We start from the raw sequence: 20,319 nt of genomic DNA, 5'->3' as shown, positions 1-20,319 counted from the left end.
AGCTACAGAAACTTATTTGCATTTATTGCACTAAATTAGCAAAGGGCTGATATATAAATCAGAGTCCTACTCTCTGAAGGAATAATTGGGGAGATCTGTTTAGGACATTCTTATCTCTAATTTTTAGAATTTGGCTCAACCAGGTAAGCAAGTGTGAAGAACAGTCGGCTGTCAGGTCAGTCACACATTTTGGTAATTGTCATAACCATGTCTGGCAGGCACTCCATGATCCCTTGTATATACTATAGGCCTTCTGACAATTAGGTTTTTATTTTTGTCCCATCATTGTCAATCCCATAATGCCCAGCAGTGATTAAACCTTGGTCTAGTGAACTTGAGGAGTAGCCTAGTCCTAATTCATGACACAGTAGCTTATGATGAGTGTTGAGTGTGAGTCACATATTGATGACTACTCTAACTGGTTTAACCACCCGGACAGCCTCTCGTTGCCCTCATTTCTAAATTGTAATGGCCTGTACCATGTCTCTTTCATTACAGCATGTGAAAAAAAGAATGTAACTGAGTACTGCAGAGATCTCATCAAGATCCTGAAGCAGGCAGAGGATATGAATGAGAAGTTAACTCCACTGAAGCTGATTGATTCTTGGATGGGAAAGGGCGCAGCCAAGCTGAGAGTAGCAGGTGTTGTTCCTCCCGTCCTTCCTCGAGAAGACCTGGAGAAGATCATTGCGCACTTCCTTCTACAGCAGTATCTTAAGTATACACCCACCGTTCCATGCCCTTCCTGTTGGCTTTAAGTATAGTTTCCTCTGATTTTTTTAAAAAACGTAACAGATTAAGTGGGTTTTCAGTAGCTTCCTGTGAAGTTTTAAATTCTACAGAAAATTTGTGTACTAAGCAAATTGAAGCTGTAATTGATCGTGTATAAGCCATAAAAACATAAAATGAAAATACTTTCTATTAGGATATATTCTTACAGTATGTGTTGTTTCATCAGTATTGTTTCTTCAATTATTGTACAGTCATTTTTGATGTTTAAATGACCTGTAACTCCCTCCCAACCTTTGTGATTGTTCCCTTTTATCTTCTGCAGAGAGGACTACAGCTTTACAGCATATGCGACCATTTCATATCTGAAAATAGGACCTAAAGCCAATCTTCTGAACAATGAGGCACACACTGTCACCATGCAAGTAAAGAAACCTACCCAAAGCTGTTCCAGAGTAAGTGACGAAGTACATTAACACCTCGAGGTTTGCTTTAACTCGTACTCCGCAGATGCAGTTGAGTTTCATGAAGAGAGAGAAGGCAGTTCTCCTCTTAGATTGGGTTTGGAGGAAACAAGAACCTTTGTTTGCTGTAGATATTAAGTACAAGAATTTTAGACTTTTTAAGACAGACTTATGTTTCCAGACTTCTGAATGTGAGGACTGCATTGTGATGTCTAATCTTGTGTTCCCTGCCCTCATGTATTGGTTGTGATCAGTATGGGTGGAGAAGTCATGCCCATTGGAAACCACGTACTAGCAAGCCTGGGAATTCATGCCATTTATCAGTGTGCCCACTGATATGGCAGGTACTCTTTGTGTATGCATGTGACAGCACATCCTTCTATTCAAGAGGTGGTGAGGTTCACATTGACCTAGGAATTTGAATATAAAGACATAAATCATGAAAGAGCTCACTTAAAAATAGCTAATTTGACATCAATCTCAAGGAAACAGAATAGCTGAATTTTTACCAGGGTCCTTGGTTCATTATTGTTTTGTAGGTTCAGTCCTGTGACACTTATAATTCCGAACAAGCTGATAAAAAGGAGCAAGAAAAAAAATCAAGTAACTTTCAGAGAAAGTCTGCAAACATGCTTCAGCAATCTGATTTTAAGAATACAGGAGCTAAGAAAAGAAAAATTGAAGATGTCTGAGATGATACTAAAGTTTTCAAGTAAAGTTTATGCATGTACGTATTATTTTTGTAATCAACCAAAGCTTAAGTTTTAGAACAGTTACATAAATATTTTATCCAGATGTAGACCTGTATTTACAGGATTTACCTCAAAAGTATTGAACGATTAAAAATTGGAGATTATGAAATGCCTATGTGATTTTATAGTATGTAATACAGGGGAAAATAATTTTTTGTAAAATCTTTTCAATGTAAAATGCAAAAGAGAATAAAGTCACGTAACTGATTTTCTTTATGCCTTATTATTATAACTTTTTTGGTACAGTGATCTTTTGATAACATTCTATAAATTTTATGTTTTATCATTATAATTGATTTTTTTAAATGAATAATGTGGATAGCTTCAGGTTTTGAAAATAGCTGTAGAATCCATACAACAAAGGAATTAGTTATCAACATAATAATAGCAGTAAGCTATTGCTATAATCTCTATTTGAGTAGAATAAAACTATAAATAAAACCTTATTTTGACATTGCAAAATCTTCATCAGAGAATGGCTCTAGTCTTCTAGAATATATTTTGGTTAACTAGATAAGCACCTAGCTAAATTTGCTCCAAATCTCAATCACAAATGAATATTTCATTTAAAACCTAGAAATAAGTAATCCAGGATCTGTTAAACAATAAGTAGTCAATTTTATGTTAGAAAAATATACATAGAAATATTTGAACTGATTTTGTCCTTAGAACTTTATGTTTTCCAGATTGGTCCACGAAAGTTATTACTTCTGAATGGTTAACTTCCACGTGTCCAGCATTAAGTCAATGTTGTCATTCCTTTTATTGTCTTTGGATTTCTCTGCCATATAGGGAACCTGGCATGGTTTTTGAGTTGTATTTTAATCAAAATAATCTTCTATATCAATATTTGGATCTAGCAGATCTTCTCCATATGATGAAAGGTCCATTTGATTTAGAATTAGGTTTTCAAATGTTTCCTCTAAATCGGTTTCACCAATCAAGACAGCCCCCATCATTCGCCCATTCTGCATGACAACTTTGACGTATTCTTGTCCTTTGGTACATCTCAGCATTAATTCATGATCCGAACCTAAGTCTTGCGCATTGTATTTTCCCAGTAACACAACCTATAGATAAGAATAAAATAAGATTTCACCAAAAAGGAAATGTACTACGTAGATATTTTGTGTTATACTATAATAGCCAGGAGAAAAATCTATTTTTAAAATCTTATAGCTAAAAATGTCACTGTGAGGGATAAGACACTCCTATGCCATGTACAGCAGTGGTTTTCAACCTTCCTAATGCCGCGGCCCTTTAATACAGTTCATGTATTATTTTCTTGCTACTTCATAACTGTAATTTTTATACTGTTATGAATCGGGCGACCCCTGTGAAAGGATCGTTTGACTCCCCCAAAGGGGTCGTGACCCACAGGTTGAGAACCACTAATCTATAAAACCATCTCTAGTGAATATAATCTTCAGATGATACCATCTCAACCTATATTAAAATTAAGAGTGAGTACATGCTATTGGAAAAAATGGTGCTGTGCTGATAGACTTAAGTGGTGTGGGATTGCAACAAACTTTCAATTTGTTAAAATGAAAAACCAAAATGCTGTATCTGCAGAGTGTACTAAAGCAAACCACAATGAAACAAGGTATGCCTGTACATAATTAAGCTGGAGTCCTGCCTGTAGGATTTTAATAAGGAACAGAGTTAGATCTTTTCTGGGCAAATGACTTGATTTTACTCAGCCTCTGTGTGTATGTTTATATATGTATTTTCCTTATCTCTAAATTACAGGAAAAAATTTGCCTAAGAATAATATAAAGAGGACTAAGTAGGATAATAATGATGAAATTAAAATAAAGAAGAAATGTACCCAAAGTGAAAAAACTTGGAGGTTTTTTCCCCTTAAACTGAAAAACAGTAATGAAATGATGGGTTCTGATTATCAGATAATTAGTAATTAAGAGTAGCAATAAAACCAGTTAATGAATTAGAGAAATGATAAAAGAATTTATTTTTTAATTAAATAATTAAAACCACATAGCCACATAGCTTTCTATACTGAGAAAGTTAGATGATCATATTTGATTATAAGATTAGCAAGCACAATAAAAAGGCATTGATTTGCTTACCTTATAGTTAAAAAATTTTGTTACGTGAGCAAAGAGTTCAAAGCTGAAATCCATGTCAATGGGCTCTCCCAGGTGATCTGCGGCCATGCACTTGGCTGCATACCACCCCATCTGTCTGGCCTGGGTCCACAGTCTCATCTGAAAGAAGTGCAAAATGTTATGCACTACCATGCGTCATTATCATAATTTGTAAAATGTCATCACCTTAAAGGGGTCCGTGTCTGGGACGATACTGCATATCAGTTGGATCTAGTCATTATTTGTCTTTGCCACAGAATCACTCACTAATCCAAACCAACTGAACTGATTTTGGCATTTGCTAATTCTGTCAAAATCGCTGCCTATAAAATTAAAGGACAGCACTCGTCAATTATCTGATTAGGTACAATTTTTATTTCAATATTGCCGGAGTGTTTTAGGCTGTAGTAGTAGGTAAGAATACCATTTTATTTCGCCAGTCCTCAGGAAATTTATTAGGATTAATAAAGATGCCAAACTTAATCACTGAATAATTGATTCTATTTCCAACGACACACTTAAAAACTAGAAAGTTGGTGTCCAGTCCAAGACAGCCAGTATTACAGTATTGATTTCCCCTTTGTTGTATTTTTTAGGGTTTGATGATTCCCTGGTGTTATAGAAAGAATATTGATCTTTAGTCACACTAAATTTGGTAATTAGTTTAATAATTGATCGAAGCATTTAGATAAGTTATTTAAATTTCCTGAGCCCTAGTTTTCTTACCTGAAGATAAACAGCTCTTACTCTTTGCCTATTGGCAGAATTAAATGGGTTAAGAAACTACTGTTTTTCCTTTTACCCTGTTGTGTGTGCATGTCTACCAAAGCTGTCACATCATGGAGATGAGCGTTGAGCATTTCTATTAGGAGTGACTAGGAGCCCGGGTATTGTAGTGGTTACACATTGGGCTGCTAACCACAAGGGGGCACAGTTGGAAAACACCAGCCATTCCAAAGAGGAGGCTTTCTACTCCCATGAAGAGTTACAGCCTCAGAAACCCCAGCCACAGTTCTAGCCGGCCTAGAGGGCCCTATGAGTCAGAATCAACTCGATAGTAGTGAGTTGGTTTTTGGTTTTGGATCAGGAGCAGTGCATATTCTTCATTCTGTTTTCCCTTTTTATAAATCCAGGTAGCTTGCTGACGGTGAAAGGCAGCCTATGACAAGGGGCCAGAGTCAATTGAGTAAGGACCAGGTACAGAATGGCTCATTGAAATGGCTCCTAATAACACACTGCTAGCCCATTACCTAATGAATGCAGTGGTTCTCAACCTGTGAATGGCAACCCCTTTGGGGGTCGAAAGACCCTTTCACAGGGGTCGCCCAATTCATAACAGTAGCAAAATTACAGTTATGAAGTAACAATGAAGATAATTTTATGGTTGGGGGGTCAACACAACATGAGAAACTATTTTAAAGGGTCGCACCATTAGCAAGGTTGAGAACCACTAACCTAAAATGTCCTAATCGCAAAATCCTTTGAGTTTGCATCTTGAACTATGTGAAACATTAATTAGTACCCTTATTGGTTCTCTAAGTTAAGAAATGAGGTCTAGTGGATTTATTCAAGACTCATTCAAAACAAAGGCCCCTTATGTTTATTTAGGGGTAATTTCCCCCTAGATTAGATCACAACACACATGTATAAAATTTATTGCGGTGGTAAGGAATTAAAATTTTAAAACACTCCATGAATACTAACCTATAGTTGATAATTTGTGGTTAAAACCACAGAAAGGACATGTGGAAGATTATAGAAAAGATGAAGAGGTAATTATGAAGCATTAAAAAATTCAAGCAGGCTGAAGGCAATTTTAGTGTTACTGTCTCTGCTGTAGGTAAAGCCCACGTACATACATACACACACACAACAGTACAGCGGCCTCTTTAAATACATTTAACTCTTCTACAACTTCATACTTAAATCATAGTAAATCTGATCTTAGAGTTAAGTGTTGCCTGGTTCTTTGATCTGTAACTTCTACCCTCCTAAGTCAACCTCATCTACGGGTTATTATCTACGCGTTTAATAACCATGTTATAGTCTGTCTTTTCTCCTTTTTGGGTCATCTACTAGTATACTATCCAGTGTGGTAATCACTAGCAACATGTAGCTATTTAAATTAATTAAAAAGTAAGGAACATAAAAAATTCCTCGCAGTAGCCATATTTCAAGTACCCAAAAGACCCATGTGGCAAGTGACTACCATATTGGACAACACAGGATTACAGACGATTTCCATCATCACAGAAAGTTACACTGGGCAGTACTGACAAAGCACACAAGAAGGAAAAAGTACAAAACAAAACAAAAAACTCACTGCCGTCAAGTCCATTCCAACTCACAGCAACCGTACGGGACAGGATGGGACTGCCCCGTGGGTTTCCCAGCCGCGTCACAGGAGCAGAAAGCCGCCTTTCTCCTGAGGACTAGCTGATGTTTGTAGCTGCTAGTACTATGGTGAGTTGGCACCCAACCAATAACCGCTAAGCCACCAGGGCCCCAGATGAAAAAAACTAACAGCCCATATTTATTTTTAAATAACAGATATCCCAGTTGGGCTGCTAAGTGTCAGATTAGCAGTTCAAAACCACCAGCTGCCCTCTGGGAGAAATAGGTTTTCTACTCATAAGAAGTTACAGTCTGAGTAACTCACATGGGTAGTTCTACACCCTGTCAAACAGGGTCGTTATGAGTCAGCATTGACTCATGGCACAGTAACAATGGCAGTGAGTCTGGATTTGGGGTTACATAAAGTATTAACCAAGAGAGGAACTGAAAACCAGGCAATGTTGAATTTGCTGGTAGCACTGTTTTATTCAGACAGGTTCTCTCACTTTAAACGTGTAGGCGGCTTACCTGCTGCCACACTGGGCTCGGCTGCCATGACGCAGTGCAGATGTCACCGGCAGCATAGATGTCAGGAAGTGACGTGTGCATATGATCATCCACTTCCAGGCCACCATCTTGTCCTAGATTAAACTAAACAATGTTCCTCATAAGCACAAGTGTCATGGAAAGTGAAAGAGAACTTCTTCACTCTGACGTAAAAGAACAAATGTTTACACTTATGGATACTGATGTTTAAGGAGAAGATAAAAAATGATGCAAAGTTTAGGCATCTAAGATGCATTTCTAGCAAGTCAAATTCCAAGGGAATTTCACTTATACACAGTTCTTCAAGATCCAGTATAAAAAATAACCATTTAATTATCTGTGATTTTATATATACATATATACATCTATATTACAAGACAATTCCTTTTAATGCACACACAAACACGATTTGAATGCTCAGAAGCAAATCACATAGGAAAGTTTCTTTAAAAACAATCATTTTTAAGAATATATAGGAGTCCTGGCAGCATAGTGGGTTAGTCATTGGGCAAGGTCAACTGATTAAATCTACCAGCCACTCTGCAGGAGAGAGATGATGCTTCTGCTCCCATAAAGATTTATAGCCTCAGAAACCAAAGGGGGCTGTTCTATTCTGTCCTTTGGGATCACTGAGTCAGAATTGACTCAATGGCAGTGAGTATAGTGGCTAGTCTCTTAAGCAGCTCTTGTGGTGCTGTGAGTAAAGCACTGGGGCTACTCATTGCCATGTCTGTGGTTCAAAACCACCTGCCGCTATGTTGGAGAGATAAGGCTGCTCCCTGCTCTCCTAAAGATACAGTCTCAAAACCCTAGAAAACAGTACTGTGCCCTATACAGTGTGGCTATGAGTCAGAATTGAACCGATAGGTGTGGGTTTGGCTTCATTTGGGACAGCCTCATATTAACCTTTAGATAAGTGAATCGTGTATCACGTCCTTTCGATGACGCTTATATTTATTGGCCAAGTCTCTTCAGTAAAGGATACTTTCAACCGAGACATAAATATAACCTTATTTTAAGCCATCTTCAGTTACACTTTGGTGCTAAAGCAATTATTCATTGTTGGAGAATTAGAGATCTACATAAAGAATTAAAATTTTATAATAATAGTTGAAGAAACTATTTTCCTTACATTGTTGCCAAGGACAAAAGGTTCTACATTTGGTGTAACTCCTGTAGCACTGACAATTAAATCACATCCGTAGATCTTTTCATTGGTTAATTCCACGTATACTGGCCACATCTCTGAAAAATTAAAATCTTTATTCTCAAATGTAATCATCAAGTTGTAGGAACTCTAATGACAAGGCAAATTAGATGACTTTAAAACAACTATTTAATCATTTTAATAAAGGACATCTATTAAAACTCTTTAAACTCATTTATTCATCTTACTAATTGGGCTTTAGACATTTTTTAAATCACAGAAAATAATTTTTTAATGCAAAAAACATTTTTGTTCTAATTATAAAATGATGCTATTCTAAATATTCCTTCAAATTTAAACATAATGCTAACAAAGTCAATTACACTTATTAATGAGTTTCTAAACTGTTCTAAATTATTTACTTAAAAACCACTATTTATGGTTATACTTTACTAAGGGTTTAGTCCAACTAGATAATATTCCAGTATGTTTTTCCTCACTCTTCATAATAAAATTCTAACGCTGTCTTTCCTTTTAAGAAAAAAGTCAAGAAATTTCCCACACTAGTTTAGATGAGTATTTCTCCAAATGATGGTAGTTCTCTCACAAGATGTAAGATGGGAATTAGGAAACCTGTTTTAAGCTTGAAACTAGAGACTTTTTAATCTTGTTTTATTTTGTGAAAGCAATTTCCCATCTAACTGCGTTAGGCTGGTGTTGTTTTAAACTTTAAGACCTTGTGTTTGACTCTCTTATGTTGGTCAAATCACCCCAAGCAAGCAAGCTCTATGCAAATTTTTAGAAAACTTAAAGGGTGATTAAGCCAGGGCTTAATATTTTGTACAAAGGACAAACTTGTAAATTTGTACAATTGACAAATTTAAATTTCATATGAAAATTTGAATTTTTTTAGCTATAATATAGCAAGATTATGCTATCTTCCTTTAAAACAAGTAGATGTATATTTTTCTTATTACTTACCTTTATCAATTGTTTTCACCGACTTATTGTCACTTGGAAGAATCAAGGATTCTTTTTTCAAATTTATAAATTCTTCCTGAAGGTAGATTTTCTTTATTTCACACATGTTCTCAATGTGAATCTTATGAGAAAACTATAAAGAAATACTGGTCACCGTCACATTCCAGAGAGAATGACTTGAATTGTAAACAATGAATAAGAAATTGTACACAACGAATAAGTAATTCTTATACTCCTATAGTAAAGCCTGTGACAGCTGGGGCTTGTATAAGGTAGAAACCTGACGGAGCAGGAAAATTCAAATAGTTGCCACTAGACGGGAGCAACAGAAAAGCAGTAAAATCGCAATCTGTCAAGTGGAAAACTTGTGAGACCTGGGTCGAAAACCAGGGAAGTCCTATTAAGTTCTAGATCTCAGAGGTTTCATGGTAATACACCCACTCCCTGCTTACTGGCTATCTCATTATCTAACAGTTTATTTATGACAACAATAGAAAATCAGCTATCTTACTATGTAGCATATTAACAACATATCTGGCAGTAACAAATGCCTCAGTGTGGCGCAAGAGTAAAACTTGCTATGATGGTTAAGGTTATGTGTCAACTTGGCTGAGCCATGATGATCAACGGCAGTTACATAATGATGTAATCTGGCAGTTATGTAATGATGCAGTCAGTTTCCATTTTGTGATCTGATTTGTTCATCCTTGACTTTCACATAATGCTGATTTTCATATAATGACCTGAATTTTGGAAGCTAACCCTGTCAATAAGTGAGGGGTTGAGAATACAAATGACAATATATTGGTTGCCCCAAAATAAAGCAGCTCAAGTTCTATGTATCAAGGTAGTAAACAAAATTCATCTATTACTGGAAGAGATTTGATACATTTATTGGTAGGCAGCACCAAGGCCATAGTTTTTATTCTAAGCCTCATTGATACTTCTGGGTATGTGTGTGTAATTAGCACTGTTACATACTATGCAAACCTCTCTTCAGGGCAGAGTACTGTTAACTTATTGTCATATCGCAGACCCTCAGTAAAGTACCAGTAAACTTTAAAATTTTAGGTTAAAAATACTTTTCATTCTTAGGATCTAAAGGGGCAGAAAGAAATAATTTTGTATAATATGCATGGCAAAAATTAGATAAATGATAAAGCCAGCCCCCTCTCACCAACCTGAAACATTGAAAACCTTTGAAGACATCATACACAGAAACGAAGGGTTGTACATATGCTCTCTTAAAATATGTGAACATCACAGCCTTTTAATAGCTATTAAAAATGAAAATATCTAGTAAGGGGAGTAAAAGCAAGGCATCTGTTTATAGTCACTTAGGATATTACGGATATCTGATTAGAACTCATTTTTCCAGTTAGTCACGGAGTCCATCCCACTCATCACAACTCCAGGCATGTCAGCAGAACTGGGCTCCATCGAGTTTTCAAACAGTAGATCATCAGACCCCTTCTGGGGCTGTTGTGTGGGGAGTCAAAGCAAAGGGTGGCAGCCGAGAGGGTTAACACTGCCGTCACCCAGAGGCTCCTCACTGCTAAAATAGTAGAAGTGCACTGAAAGCATCTGACTGGCCTCTGAGAAAGATCAGTGTGCTCCATATAGTTAGGGTAGGGAGCTCTCTACATGGAGAGTTAAAAGAAGACTGAGCGTCAGCTGTAGATAAATTTGATATTCACCATTGTTGGTTCAGCATGTGGCTACTAACTGCAACCCCCGCAGAAGCCCTCCATAGGGCCACTGTGAGCCAGAATCAAGCGGACGGCAGTGAGTTTGTTTTCTGTGGTTTTAGTGGGTAAGTGGGCTGAGTTAGAAATTCTTTCCTCACATAATAGATTTTCAATAAAGTTACCTAGCAATTTTTGGACTACATTTTAAACCAGTCTTTTTTAATCATTTAATTGGGGGCTCGTACAACTCTTATCGCAATCCATACGTACATCCACAGTGTTGAGCACATGTGTACATTTGTTGCCATCATCATTCTCAAAACATTTGCTTTCTACTTGAGCCCTTGGTATCAACTCCTCATTTTTCCCCTCCCTCCCCGCTTTCACCTCCCTCATGAACCCTGGATAATTTAGAAATTACTATTTTGTCATATCTTACACTGTCTGACGTCTCCCTTCATCCACTTTTTTTTGTTGTCTGTCCCCCAGGCAGGGGGTTATATGTAGATCCTTGTGATTGGTTCCCCCTTTCTACCCCACCCTCCTTTGACCCTCCCGGTAGGTATCGCCACTGCACTGGTCCTGAAGGGATCATCTGCCCTGGATTCCCTGTGTTTCCAGTTCCTATCTGTACTAGTGTAGTCTGTATCACAAAGTTCAAGAATTTAAAACTGTATTTCAACATATGAAAGCAGTATATGAACACACACCTCTTTTGTTCCTTTAAGATTCAAGCCTTCATGCCAATCAGGTCCTAAGGCACTGCCCACATTACTGGCCTTAGCTGTGGTCCTTGCCTCCTTTTTCCTTCCTGAGGAGACGAAATGAATTCAAAATTCAAATCATATAAAAGTTGCCAGGATGAGAATCACACCTGTGTTCTGAAGCATTTAGGTAATAATGTAGTAATTCCCACATAGAATGATAAAATTATCTACATTCGTAATCAGTTTTAATTTTTATGATGGAGTACTATAGTAATAATAATAGAACGCTGAATTTATTCACTGGTTAACAGGAAGGGGAAAAAACACATTTTCAAAATTTTGTCAATTTTTCGCACCTCCATTTAAAATTGTTGAATTTTATAGACCAAAATAAAAACTATTTAAAACTTTAAAAGTGTGAAATTGTCAGACTTGTGTAACTTATTAAATTCAATGCATATTTCATAAAATTATCTTTACATGCTGCCTAACTGTAGCATCTACTTGAAAATAGGTATGAAATGGTTTGGTGATGGATGAGTTGGTTTATTTTAAATCACATCACACTTCTAGTTTTACTTATACATGTTTTTCATAAAATAAAAATGTTCTAAAATATCTGAAAAATTCATGAAAGGAATATGATCAACATTTCTATCTCAAAAGAATATTTTGCTGTTTTCATGTCCTTTTCTACATAGTTAAAAAAGTTTCATCTGTGAATTAGGAAGTTAGAAGCTATCTTTACCTTCAGTTGTATATCTGGTTCTTTTATGTGCAATTTTTGCTTCTAGTTTTTCAGTAATGAGCTCTGAAGTCAAGAATTCTGCTGCTCCCGCATCAAAGAAAGTATTCCCAATAGCTTTATCTTTAATAGCCCAAATCACTTCACATCCTTCAATTTCGTACCTAAATGGTAAATGAAAGTTATATACAGTAATTTTAACAGTCCAAATGCAAATAATTGCATCTACAAATGTTATCTCCTGAGACAACAGAAAAAATTAAGGCAAATTGAGAAAGAATGATAATAAAAGCTAATAAAAAAATGACACACAGAATAGTAAAATAATTTTAACCAGTTTACTCAAAGTGACAAACATATATTGAATATCAGATAAAATTTCACCACAATTTGAATATAAATTTCAAATGTTCAATTTATACAACAAGATCACATGAATGTCTTCAAGGTTCCCAATAGTAATATTTTGTTTATCTGGTTATAATTTGTTTATCTGGTTACCTATCAATACTAGATGGATAAATGTATGTCACAACAATATTGAGACTAGTTGATTAATTTGGTGGCAAATCTTCTATATACTCGATCCCCACATTCTGGAAGAGGGACGGAAAGGGAGAACGACTGTTATGAATGAGAATGGAATCGTTACTCTGTGATTCCTTTCATCTCAGAAGTTCCAAACCAGCTAGCTAAAGAAAATGTTAGTTCACAGAAAAATCCAGGGTCCCAGATGAAGCAAGAAACACCCTTGGGATATATGTCACCTCCCGTTCTTGTTCATGAACTAGCCAGAACTTTTAGGCACCTGCTGTTTGTTTCTAGGTTTGAATACTGAGAATGTTGCTTGCTAGCAATAATTCTCTCACAAAACCTTCTGAAGCCCATTGTAGTTAGTGTCATCACATAATTTACCATCCAGCTTGGTACTGATAGTCATTTTGATACAGAAGGTATATATTAGGACTATCCTGAATCAATAGGACACTTGGTCATTCTACCTATAGTAAGCTTTTATTTGATCTTACAACAATGCACTGCTTTATTTTTAACTTCTATTTATGGTGTACAAAATTACTATCTATTTCATATACCAAAATAATATAAAAAGTTCATCAATAAGCAGATGATAAAAAAAGAAATAGTAGATCACCTGATGGTAGTGTTTTTCAGCAAATGGTAAAGAATCCCCTTGCTTAATCTAGTAGGATTTTTTTTGTTGCTCTTTTATGCCACAAAAAATTATTTATAGTCGATAGATCTCAGATTAAAAGAACCTGTAGATATTCGTATGATCAAGAATTGAAGGTGCTAAAGGAAGAAGTTCAAGCACACTGAAAGCATTAGCCAAAAACAAGGGTCCAGGATTGATGGAATTCCAAATGAAATGCTTCAAAAAACTGATGAAGCTCTGGAAGGAAGCAGTGGTATTGATACTGTTATTGTTCTATACTTTGAGCATTCTGTTGGACCGCCTTTCTTTAGAATGGGTGCACTATAATTCTTTTCTGTGGCTTGCATCCCGAGTTTCTGACTGGAAAAGAATCACATTTGTACCCCTGGACTACTGAAAGGACAGACCTATGTGTCTTAGAAGAAGTGTGGCCAGAGTGCTTTCTTACATACTCTGGACAGACTGTCAGATGAGACCAGTCCTTGAAGAAGGATATCATGTTTGGTAAAGCAGAGGGGTGGCGAACGGGAGGAAAACTCAAGGGAATGACTGGCACTCTGGCTACAACAATGGCCCAGGCAGAAGAACAGTTGTGAAGAAGACTCGGGAGCAGGTTCATTCTGTTGTAAATCAGGTCCCTACAGGTCAGAACCGACTCACTGGCCCCTAACAACGACATTGTTAGCATCACTTGCAGAAGAGCATCCAAGGGCAGTTGTAGCAGTACACTGACAGCGAGCTGCCAAAGGTTCACGCTAGATACACTATGAGTAGTGTGGGCAAGAATGGGAGTTCCAGAACATTTCTTTGTGCTCATGCAGAACTTACACAACAATCAAGAGACAGGTATGCAAACAGAACAAGGTAAGTGCATGGTTTAAAATCAGGAAAAGTGTGCATCAGGACTGTATCCTCACCATACTTACTCAATCTATATGTTGATCAAATAATCAGAAAGTAGATTATATAAAGAAGAACTTGCAGAATGATTAAGGAAAGCTTATTAACAATTTGAGATATGGAGATGTCACAACCTTACTTGCTGAAAGTTAAGGAGAAGTTGAAACATTTGCTGATAAAGGCCAAAGATTGCAGCCTTCGGTATGAATTACAACTCATTGCAAAGAAAATCAAAATCCTCACAAGTGAACCAGTATGTAATGTCATGATAAATGGAGAAAGATTGAATTTGTCAAGGATTTACTTTATCTTGCCTGGCTGGATCCAGATTCAGTGCTCATGAAAGCAGCAATCAGGAGATTAAATGATGCACTTGCACTGGGTAAATCTGATGCAAAAGATCTCGTTAAAGTCTTGAAGAGTAAGGATATCACTTTGAGGACTGAGGTGCGTCTGACTCAAGCCATGGTATTTTCAATCGCCTCATATACTGGGAAAGTTGGACACTGAATACTAAGGAAGACTGCAAATTTGAAGAAGAATCAATGCACTTGAATTATGGTACTGGTGAAGAAGATTGAAAGTATCGTGGACTGCCAAAAGAACAAATCTATCTTGGAAGAAGTACATTCAGAATGCTCTTTAGAGTAAGGACGTTATCAGGAGAGACCAGCCCTTGGAGAACGACATCATGCTTGGTGAAGTAGAGGGCAGTGAAAAAGAGGCAGCCCCAGGACAAGACAGACTGAGACAGTGCCTGTAACGATGGGGTCAAGCATAACAGCCACTGAGAAGACGGAACAGGACTGAGCTATGTTTCGTTCTGTAGTACACAGGGTTGCTATGAGTTAGAACTGACTCCCCTACCAACAGAGCTCAGATTATTTGGAGAACATTCTGTTATGTTGCTCAGATTAAATATCTTTGCCAATCAACGAGGAGTAGGCCACAGGTAATCTCCAATTTATAAAGTATTTCAGTCATGATGAACTAACCACTTGCAACCATCTCTTGGTTTGTTTGTACATCTTATTAACATGTACCACATACAATGTTGCAGCATGTTGATGGCATCATTCTCAGATGTTCCAAGATCTATTGATAAAGGTACGGATAATAAAGAGCACTAATAATGGGAAATTTAAGAATAATTAAAGAGAGGTATTAGACTTACATGAGAACTTACAACAGAGTCATTGGAATAGAACCCTGTCATAAGTCAAAGACGTATTTGGGAATAAACTATGTGTTTCAATATACTTAGAATGATCATGATATCCTTTCCTTAATTTTTATCAGCCAGGAACTGCTCTACCCTACTCTTTTTTATCATTTAAAAGTAATCATATTAAACATATCAGTGTGTTAAACTGACAAGCCACAGTTCTACATAACCACCACGTGAAACTCCTGTACTTGCTCTGCCTCACAGAACACCCGCTAATCCTCTCCCCTTAGTTACATTGTGCTCCCAGCAGTACTCACAGATATAGTGATGATGGAGTACAGTTTGGTGAGATAATGGTAGAAAATTATGCTTGAAAAAGGATGAACCTACACTTGGAAAAAGGAAAAGAGAGAACAGAAATAAAAGGATCTTGAAAACGAGAAGCCTCGGTTGAACATGGAAGCTCTATGTACAGAATCTGAATGTCATTTTCTATAGTGAAAAAGCCAGACCTAGTCAGTCTTCAGACCTAAACTGAGAGAACGGCACAATATGAAGCCTTTCCTAAACTTTTGAAGAAGAGATTACGGAACAAAAATATGGTTTTATCCGATTTTCTCCGAATGAAGAAAATGAGAATTAAGATGAAATGAGTTTAAACACTATTGAACATAAGAAAGCACTTCAGTGTAAATAACAAGTTAAACATTTGGAAATTTCTTCAACTATAGATTCCATGAATACTAAAAATAAATTAAGCTGTTCTCTTTGCAACTACATGAAAATCAACATAGCCTTTATTTTCAAATGACCAAGTGTTTTCTAGTCTGCCACTAACCACATAAACGATATAGTAATGTGTGAATATTATTTAAAAATAAGTACTTACACTAACTCGAGTGCAATACCACCATTCCCTATGATCATTATTCTTTTAGCTGTAGTGAGTTGTTTCTGAAATTCCTGGATTAGAAAGAAAATGACGAGACAGTTTTGTACTAGTGGACAATATCTGAAGCGAGAAGTATCACTGATAACATTTTATTTATTTTATAAAGGGATAACAAAATAAATCTCACTTTTCCACTTTGCACTTTCCCAATTAACAATGTAAATGGTTCCCTTTGTGTTTCATCCCAATTTGTCTTCATTGCAATGCTTCTGATTTCCTTGCTTTATATAAAATTATGTATATTAAAACAAATGATGAGCTTGGATAAATCCATGGCCATTCTTTTGGCTCATTCAAAAATAGAGTGAATGAATCACAATGCTTTCAGAAGACATGTGAGCGGCTACATTTCTACTTTGTGCAGTTACCATTTCTATTACAGGAATCCCAAATCTTGTTGCAATATTCATTCAGTCGGCAATAACCACTAACAATGACTATTACTTTTAAATTGCCCAAGAAAAGAAACGGAGGTTAATTTTAGTAGGCCTCATTCCAGGAAGTGGACAATTGAAGGAAATGTGTAAAGAACGCTGGACTGGGAGATCAAAGGCAGGGATGTACATTGCACTTTGGTAAACTTACGAGCTACTAGAACAGAGGAAAATTACTTGATTTCTCAATCTGTCTCCTATTGGTAACGTGGGATTAACAACTGTCACGGAGGATGACAGAGCGGAGTCAATGAGTCTGTGACTTTAGAGGGGCTGCTGGACCACAGTCGCAAGCTCAATATTGGATGAACATTTTTGATTATAGGAATCTAAAAAGCTTACTAGATAACCAAGTACTTTCAGTTTTCCTCCGAACGCTTAATTATTAAGAAATAAATAGGCTGAAGAAAAACATTCTTGGGTTTTCAATAACATAAAAGATTTTATAAACGTAAAATTGTCACCTCATGGGACCAAGCAAAAACAACAATGTGCTTGCAGTAAAACCAGGTTCTGGGACCAGGAATGAGGCAGAGCTTCTAGACTCTCAGCTAATAGGTCCTGAAATCATTTACCATAGGAAGTGGTATAAGGTTTCTTATGCAGAACTCCCACCTGTCCAAGAGACTTTCCCAGTTCTATGATTCTATCTTCCTTTCTTGGCTGGGGAATCAATAAGTTTTGCATATGCTATGCTTTCCTCTTGTTGGAGAAAGATCACTACGTTATGTGTGTTGCAGATTACAGACTCCCCCATCAGACAGTAATACATGTATATGTGAGGTGGGAAACCTGCTCATCAAAAGAACATAGAGCACAAGTATGAATAAATTATCAACTAAAAAAGAAACGGAAATTGGCCGTAATAGAACACTGTAAATACTTGAGAACAGTTTCTGGTTTATAGGCTGTTTTCTTCTACAGTTTAAGAATTAACATTATCAGCAGACCCCAGGAATTCAAATGTAGACCAGCGTAAGGAACCCACTAGTTACCTGAGCACTGTCTGTATCACGGATTCCCACTACATACGGATTTCCTTCACATACCAATTTTGGTTTAGCTCCAGCACACAGGCAGAGCTGCTTATATATATACTGGCTGCCATCTTCGGTTAAAACGCACTGTGAAAACACATAGCAGTGAAGGAGTAAAGACATAGTTACTATTTCACTTGAAATAAAAATTCCAAAAAGCAAACAATGTATTAAAGCTGCCTCTGGGTGGCACTCAGTATTTGCTTCAGTAATTACAAAAAGCCAACCAGCCAGAGAGTGCATTCCAGAATCTAGTGACCTAATCACGCGAGGGCCTGAATTCCTTTGAGAATGTGATACAAACTAGACCTCCCCTTGGAGAACATTTAGTACCAAACTTTGGGGAATCTTATGATGTTTGGAGAGGCATCGTTTAGAAAGAAAAGCATAATGATTAAAATTAAGCATTCTGATCATATCATATACCTGGAGCAGGCTCTGATAAACAACTGCTTCCATAGAAGCATTTTACAAAGTTACTGGCAGGAGCCACTCGGGCTCCTTACCCTGATTCACTGCCATCTCCTCCCAGCTATCCCACTGCAAAGAGCAGGCCTGTACAACAGGGTTGGTGAGGCTACAACCTTCACTAGAACAGAACGCATCACCTTTCTCCTGTGGATTAGCCGGAGGGTTTGTTAGCTACTGTGAAATTCCTGGAACCAGACATGAAAGTAAAGCTACCTCTAAGTCACTGAAAATGGAAAGCAAGGGTGAGACTGCAGACATGCAGTTCCTGAGGGATCATTTTCAATTGGTAATGAGCACTAATTCAAGTGCTCCAACATACAAAATTCCATCCATAATACATGGATTAATGTGTTAACACTATTAAGACTATTAACAGACATGAATTCAAAATTATGAGGGGATACCACCCCCAAAAACCAGAATTGGACTGGGCTGAGTGGAGCTTTCGTAGTACGCATTTTTACGCATTTTTCCCCACCAGGTGAGCACCAAAGAACTAACCCTTAGTGCACCCAGTGGCACTGCCTGGGAAGGTTCTCTCTGGTCACAGTGAATTTTTTCGTAAAAGCAGTTTTGTTCAAACGTTTTTTGTGATGGCCAATTTAAGAGAACAGTGTGTGGCTGTGAAATTTTGTTAAGTGTAATGGAGAGCATTTTGAAGGCCATAAGGTTGCTTTGTAAAAAAAAAAAAAATTGTGGTTTTTTTTTTTGGGGGGGGGTATACCCCTGTGTATGTTTTTCCTTAAGCAAAACAAAAGCAAATGAAAGAAAAGCCAATACTTTTCTCACCTTTTTTTCCCATTCATATTACTTGCTTCAAATATGCCATATATGTGTTTTCTAAGGGAGAATTCATAAATCAAAATTGCCTGAGGAAAACATCCGTGTACTTTCCATTTTGGCTACCTCTCATCTGAGGATCCTGTACAGGTGACATCTGACATGGGTACTTGTTCAGTCTGTCTTGGCTGCGGCCTCTCTCACCTCTGGGCTTCTGCAACTCTCTTCTAATTTGGTGCTTGTTTACCACATACTCCCTGCATCCCAGCTTATTCCCTAGTCTCTAGGATGTATTTTCCTAATACAAAAGCTATCACTCTTGCCTCACTTAAATCTCTTAATGATTTCTCTATTAAATATAAATCCATTTCACAGCATGAGAGAAAAGGCTCTTCAGAATTTTAAAATTTTGTTTTCCTTGTCAGTGTCCTTTACTTATCCACATCTCACCCTGTCTGACATCCTCACCTGTCCTCATTCCTTCCTTTCCAAAGATTAGAACGCGCAATCTTTTCTGTAATGTTCTCTTCCACACAGAGCACTCTGAATTCACCCATCTTTTGAAACCCCACTCAAATATTAATCCCTGATCCCATGTCAATGACTGAGTGCCACAAGTCACTATAATGATGTTATGTGTACATGTCTACTTATTCCCTACTCTAATTTGGTTCTAGAGAGTATTATTCTTAGCTGATGCCAGGATCTAACCTAAATGCCCATCTACACTATAAAAATAAATGCTAATTTGAAATGTGAAACCTAACATGCTGAAGTAAACTAATTGTATGTAATGCTAATCAATTCACAATAAAGTATAACTTTTCCCTAATAGTAATGAAAATCTGTTACTAAGCTTCACATGTTAGGGACTGAAATTGTGATGGTGGTGGTAGCTGTAATGGCAGAGGTAGAGGCAAAGGAAGGCAGGCAATATCTCACTAGTAGTAAATAATACTGGGAAAAACCAGTTTCTTACATGTTCTTCACTCTTCAGCTGCTTCACTCCAGATTCTATAACCTTTATGTTGGGAAAGCGGGTTTCCAACAGGGTGCTAGGTTGTTCTTCAACATCAAATTCTTCTAATAGTTTAGAAACCTGTATTAGATCAGAGGTAAAGAGCATATTTTGAAAAAGTATTCTTTCAAGAATCTTAATAAAAATAGTTGTTTTTATGCACTTCTATTTCATGTACACACGA

At 37.0% G+C, this 20,319-nt stretch overlaps 2 protein-coding genes across 5 annotated transcripts in view; one reads left to right on the top strand and one right to left on the bottom strand.

Annotated features, from left to right (window-relative positions):
* Positions 1–2,157, top strand: part of RECQL (RecQ like helicase) — a 31,133-nt gene extending 28,976 nt beyond the window's left edge. For all 4 annotated transcript variants that reach the window (XM_004713791.2, XM_045288385.1, XM_045288386.1 and 1 more), the window contains exons 13-15: positions 499–718; positions 1,055–1,184; positions 1,733–2,157. In XM_004713791.2, the coding sequence (XP_004713848.1) occupies positions 499–718; positions 1,055–1,184; positions 1,733–1,885 (503 nt within the window). In that variant the 3' untranslated portion in view covers positions 1,886–2,157. The remainder of the gene's footprint in view (positions 1–498; positions 719–1,054; positions 1,185–1,732) is intronic.
* A 384-nt stretch (positions 2,158–2,541) lies between these two features.
* The window catches only part of PYROXD1 (pyridine nucleotide-disulphide oxidoreductase domain 1), a 30,362-nt gene continuing 12,584 nt past the window's right edge, over positions 2,542–20,319 (bottom strand). The window contains exons 2-11 of the mRNA XM_004713807.2: positions 20,097–20,216; positions 17,825–17,953; positions 16,333–16,406; positions 12,205–12,365; positions 11,460–11,560; positions 9,062–9,194; positions 8,066–8,178; positions 6,916–7,038; positions 4,036–4,173; positions 2,542–3,015 (exon numbers count right to left, since the gene is read on the bottom strand). Of these exons, the coding sequence (XP_004713864.1) occupies positions 2,767–3,015; positions 4,036–4,173; positions 6,916–7,038; positions 8,066–8,178; positions 9,062–9,194; positions 11,460–11,560; positions 12,205–12,365; positions 16,333–16,406; positions 17,825–17,953; positions 20,097–20,216 (1,341 nt within the window). The 3' untranslated portion in view covers positions 2,542–2,766. The remainder of the gene's footprint in view (positions 3,016–4,035; positions 4,174–6,915; positions 7,039–8,065; positions 8,179–9,061; positions 9,195–11,459; positions 11,561–12,204; positions 12,366–16,332; positions 16,407–17,824; positions 17,954–20,096; positions 20,217–20,319) is intronic.

The sequence above is a fragment of the Echinops telfairi genome, unplaced genomic scaffold (assembly GCF_000313985.2).
Source record: "Echinops telfairi isolate 266 unplaced genomic scaffold, ASM31398v2 ScPeMD7_21;HRSCAF=78, whole genome shotgun sequence".
NCBI classification, from domain to species: Eukaryota; Metazoa; Chordata; class Mammalia; order Afrosoricida; family Tenrecidae; genus Echinops; species Echinops telfairi.
Note: the sequence above shows the minus strand (reverse complement) of the source record. Positions and strands in the feature narration are given on the sequence as shown.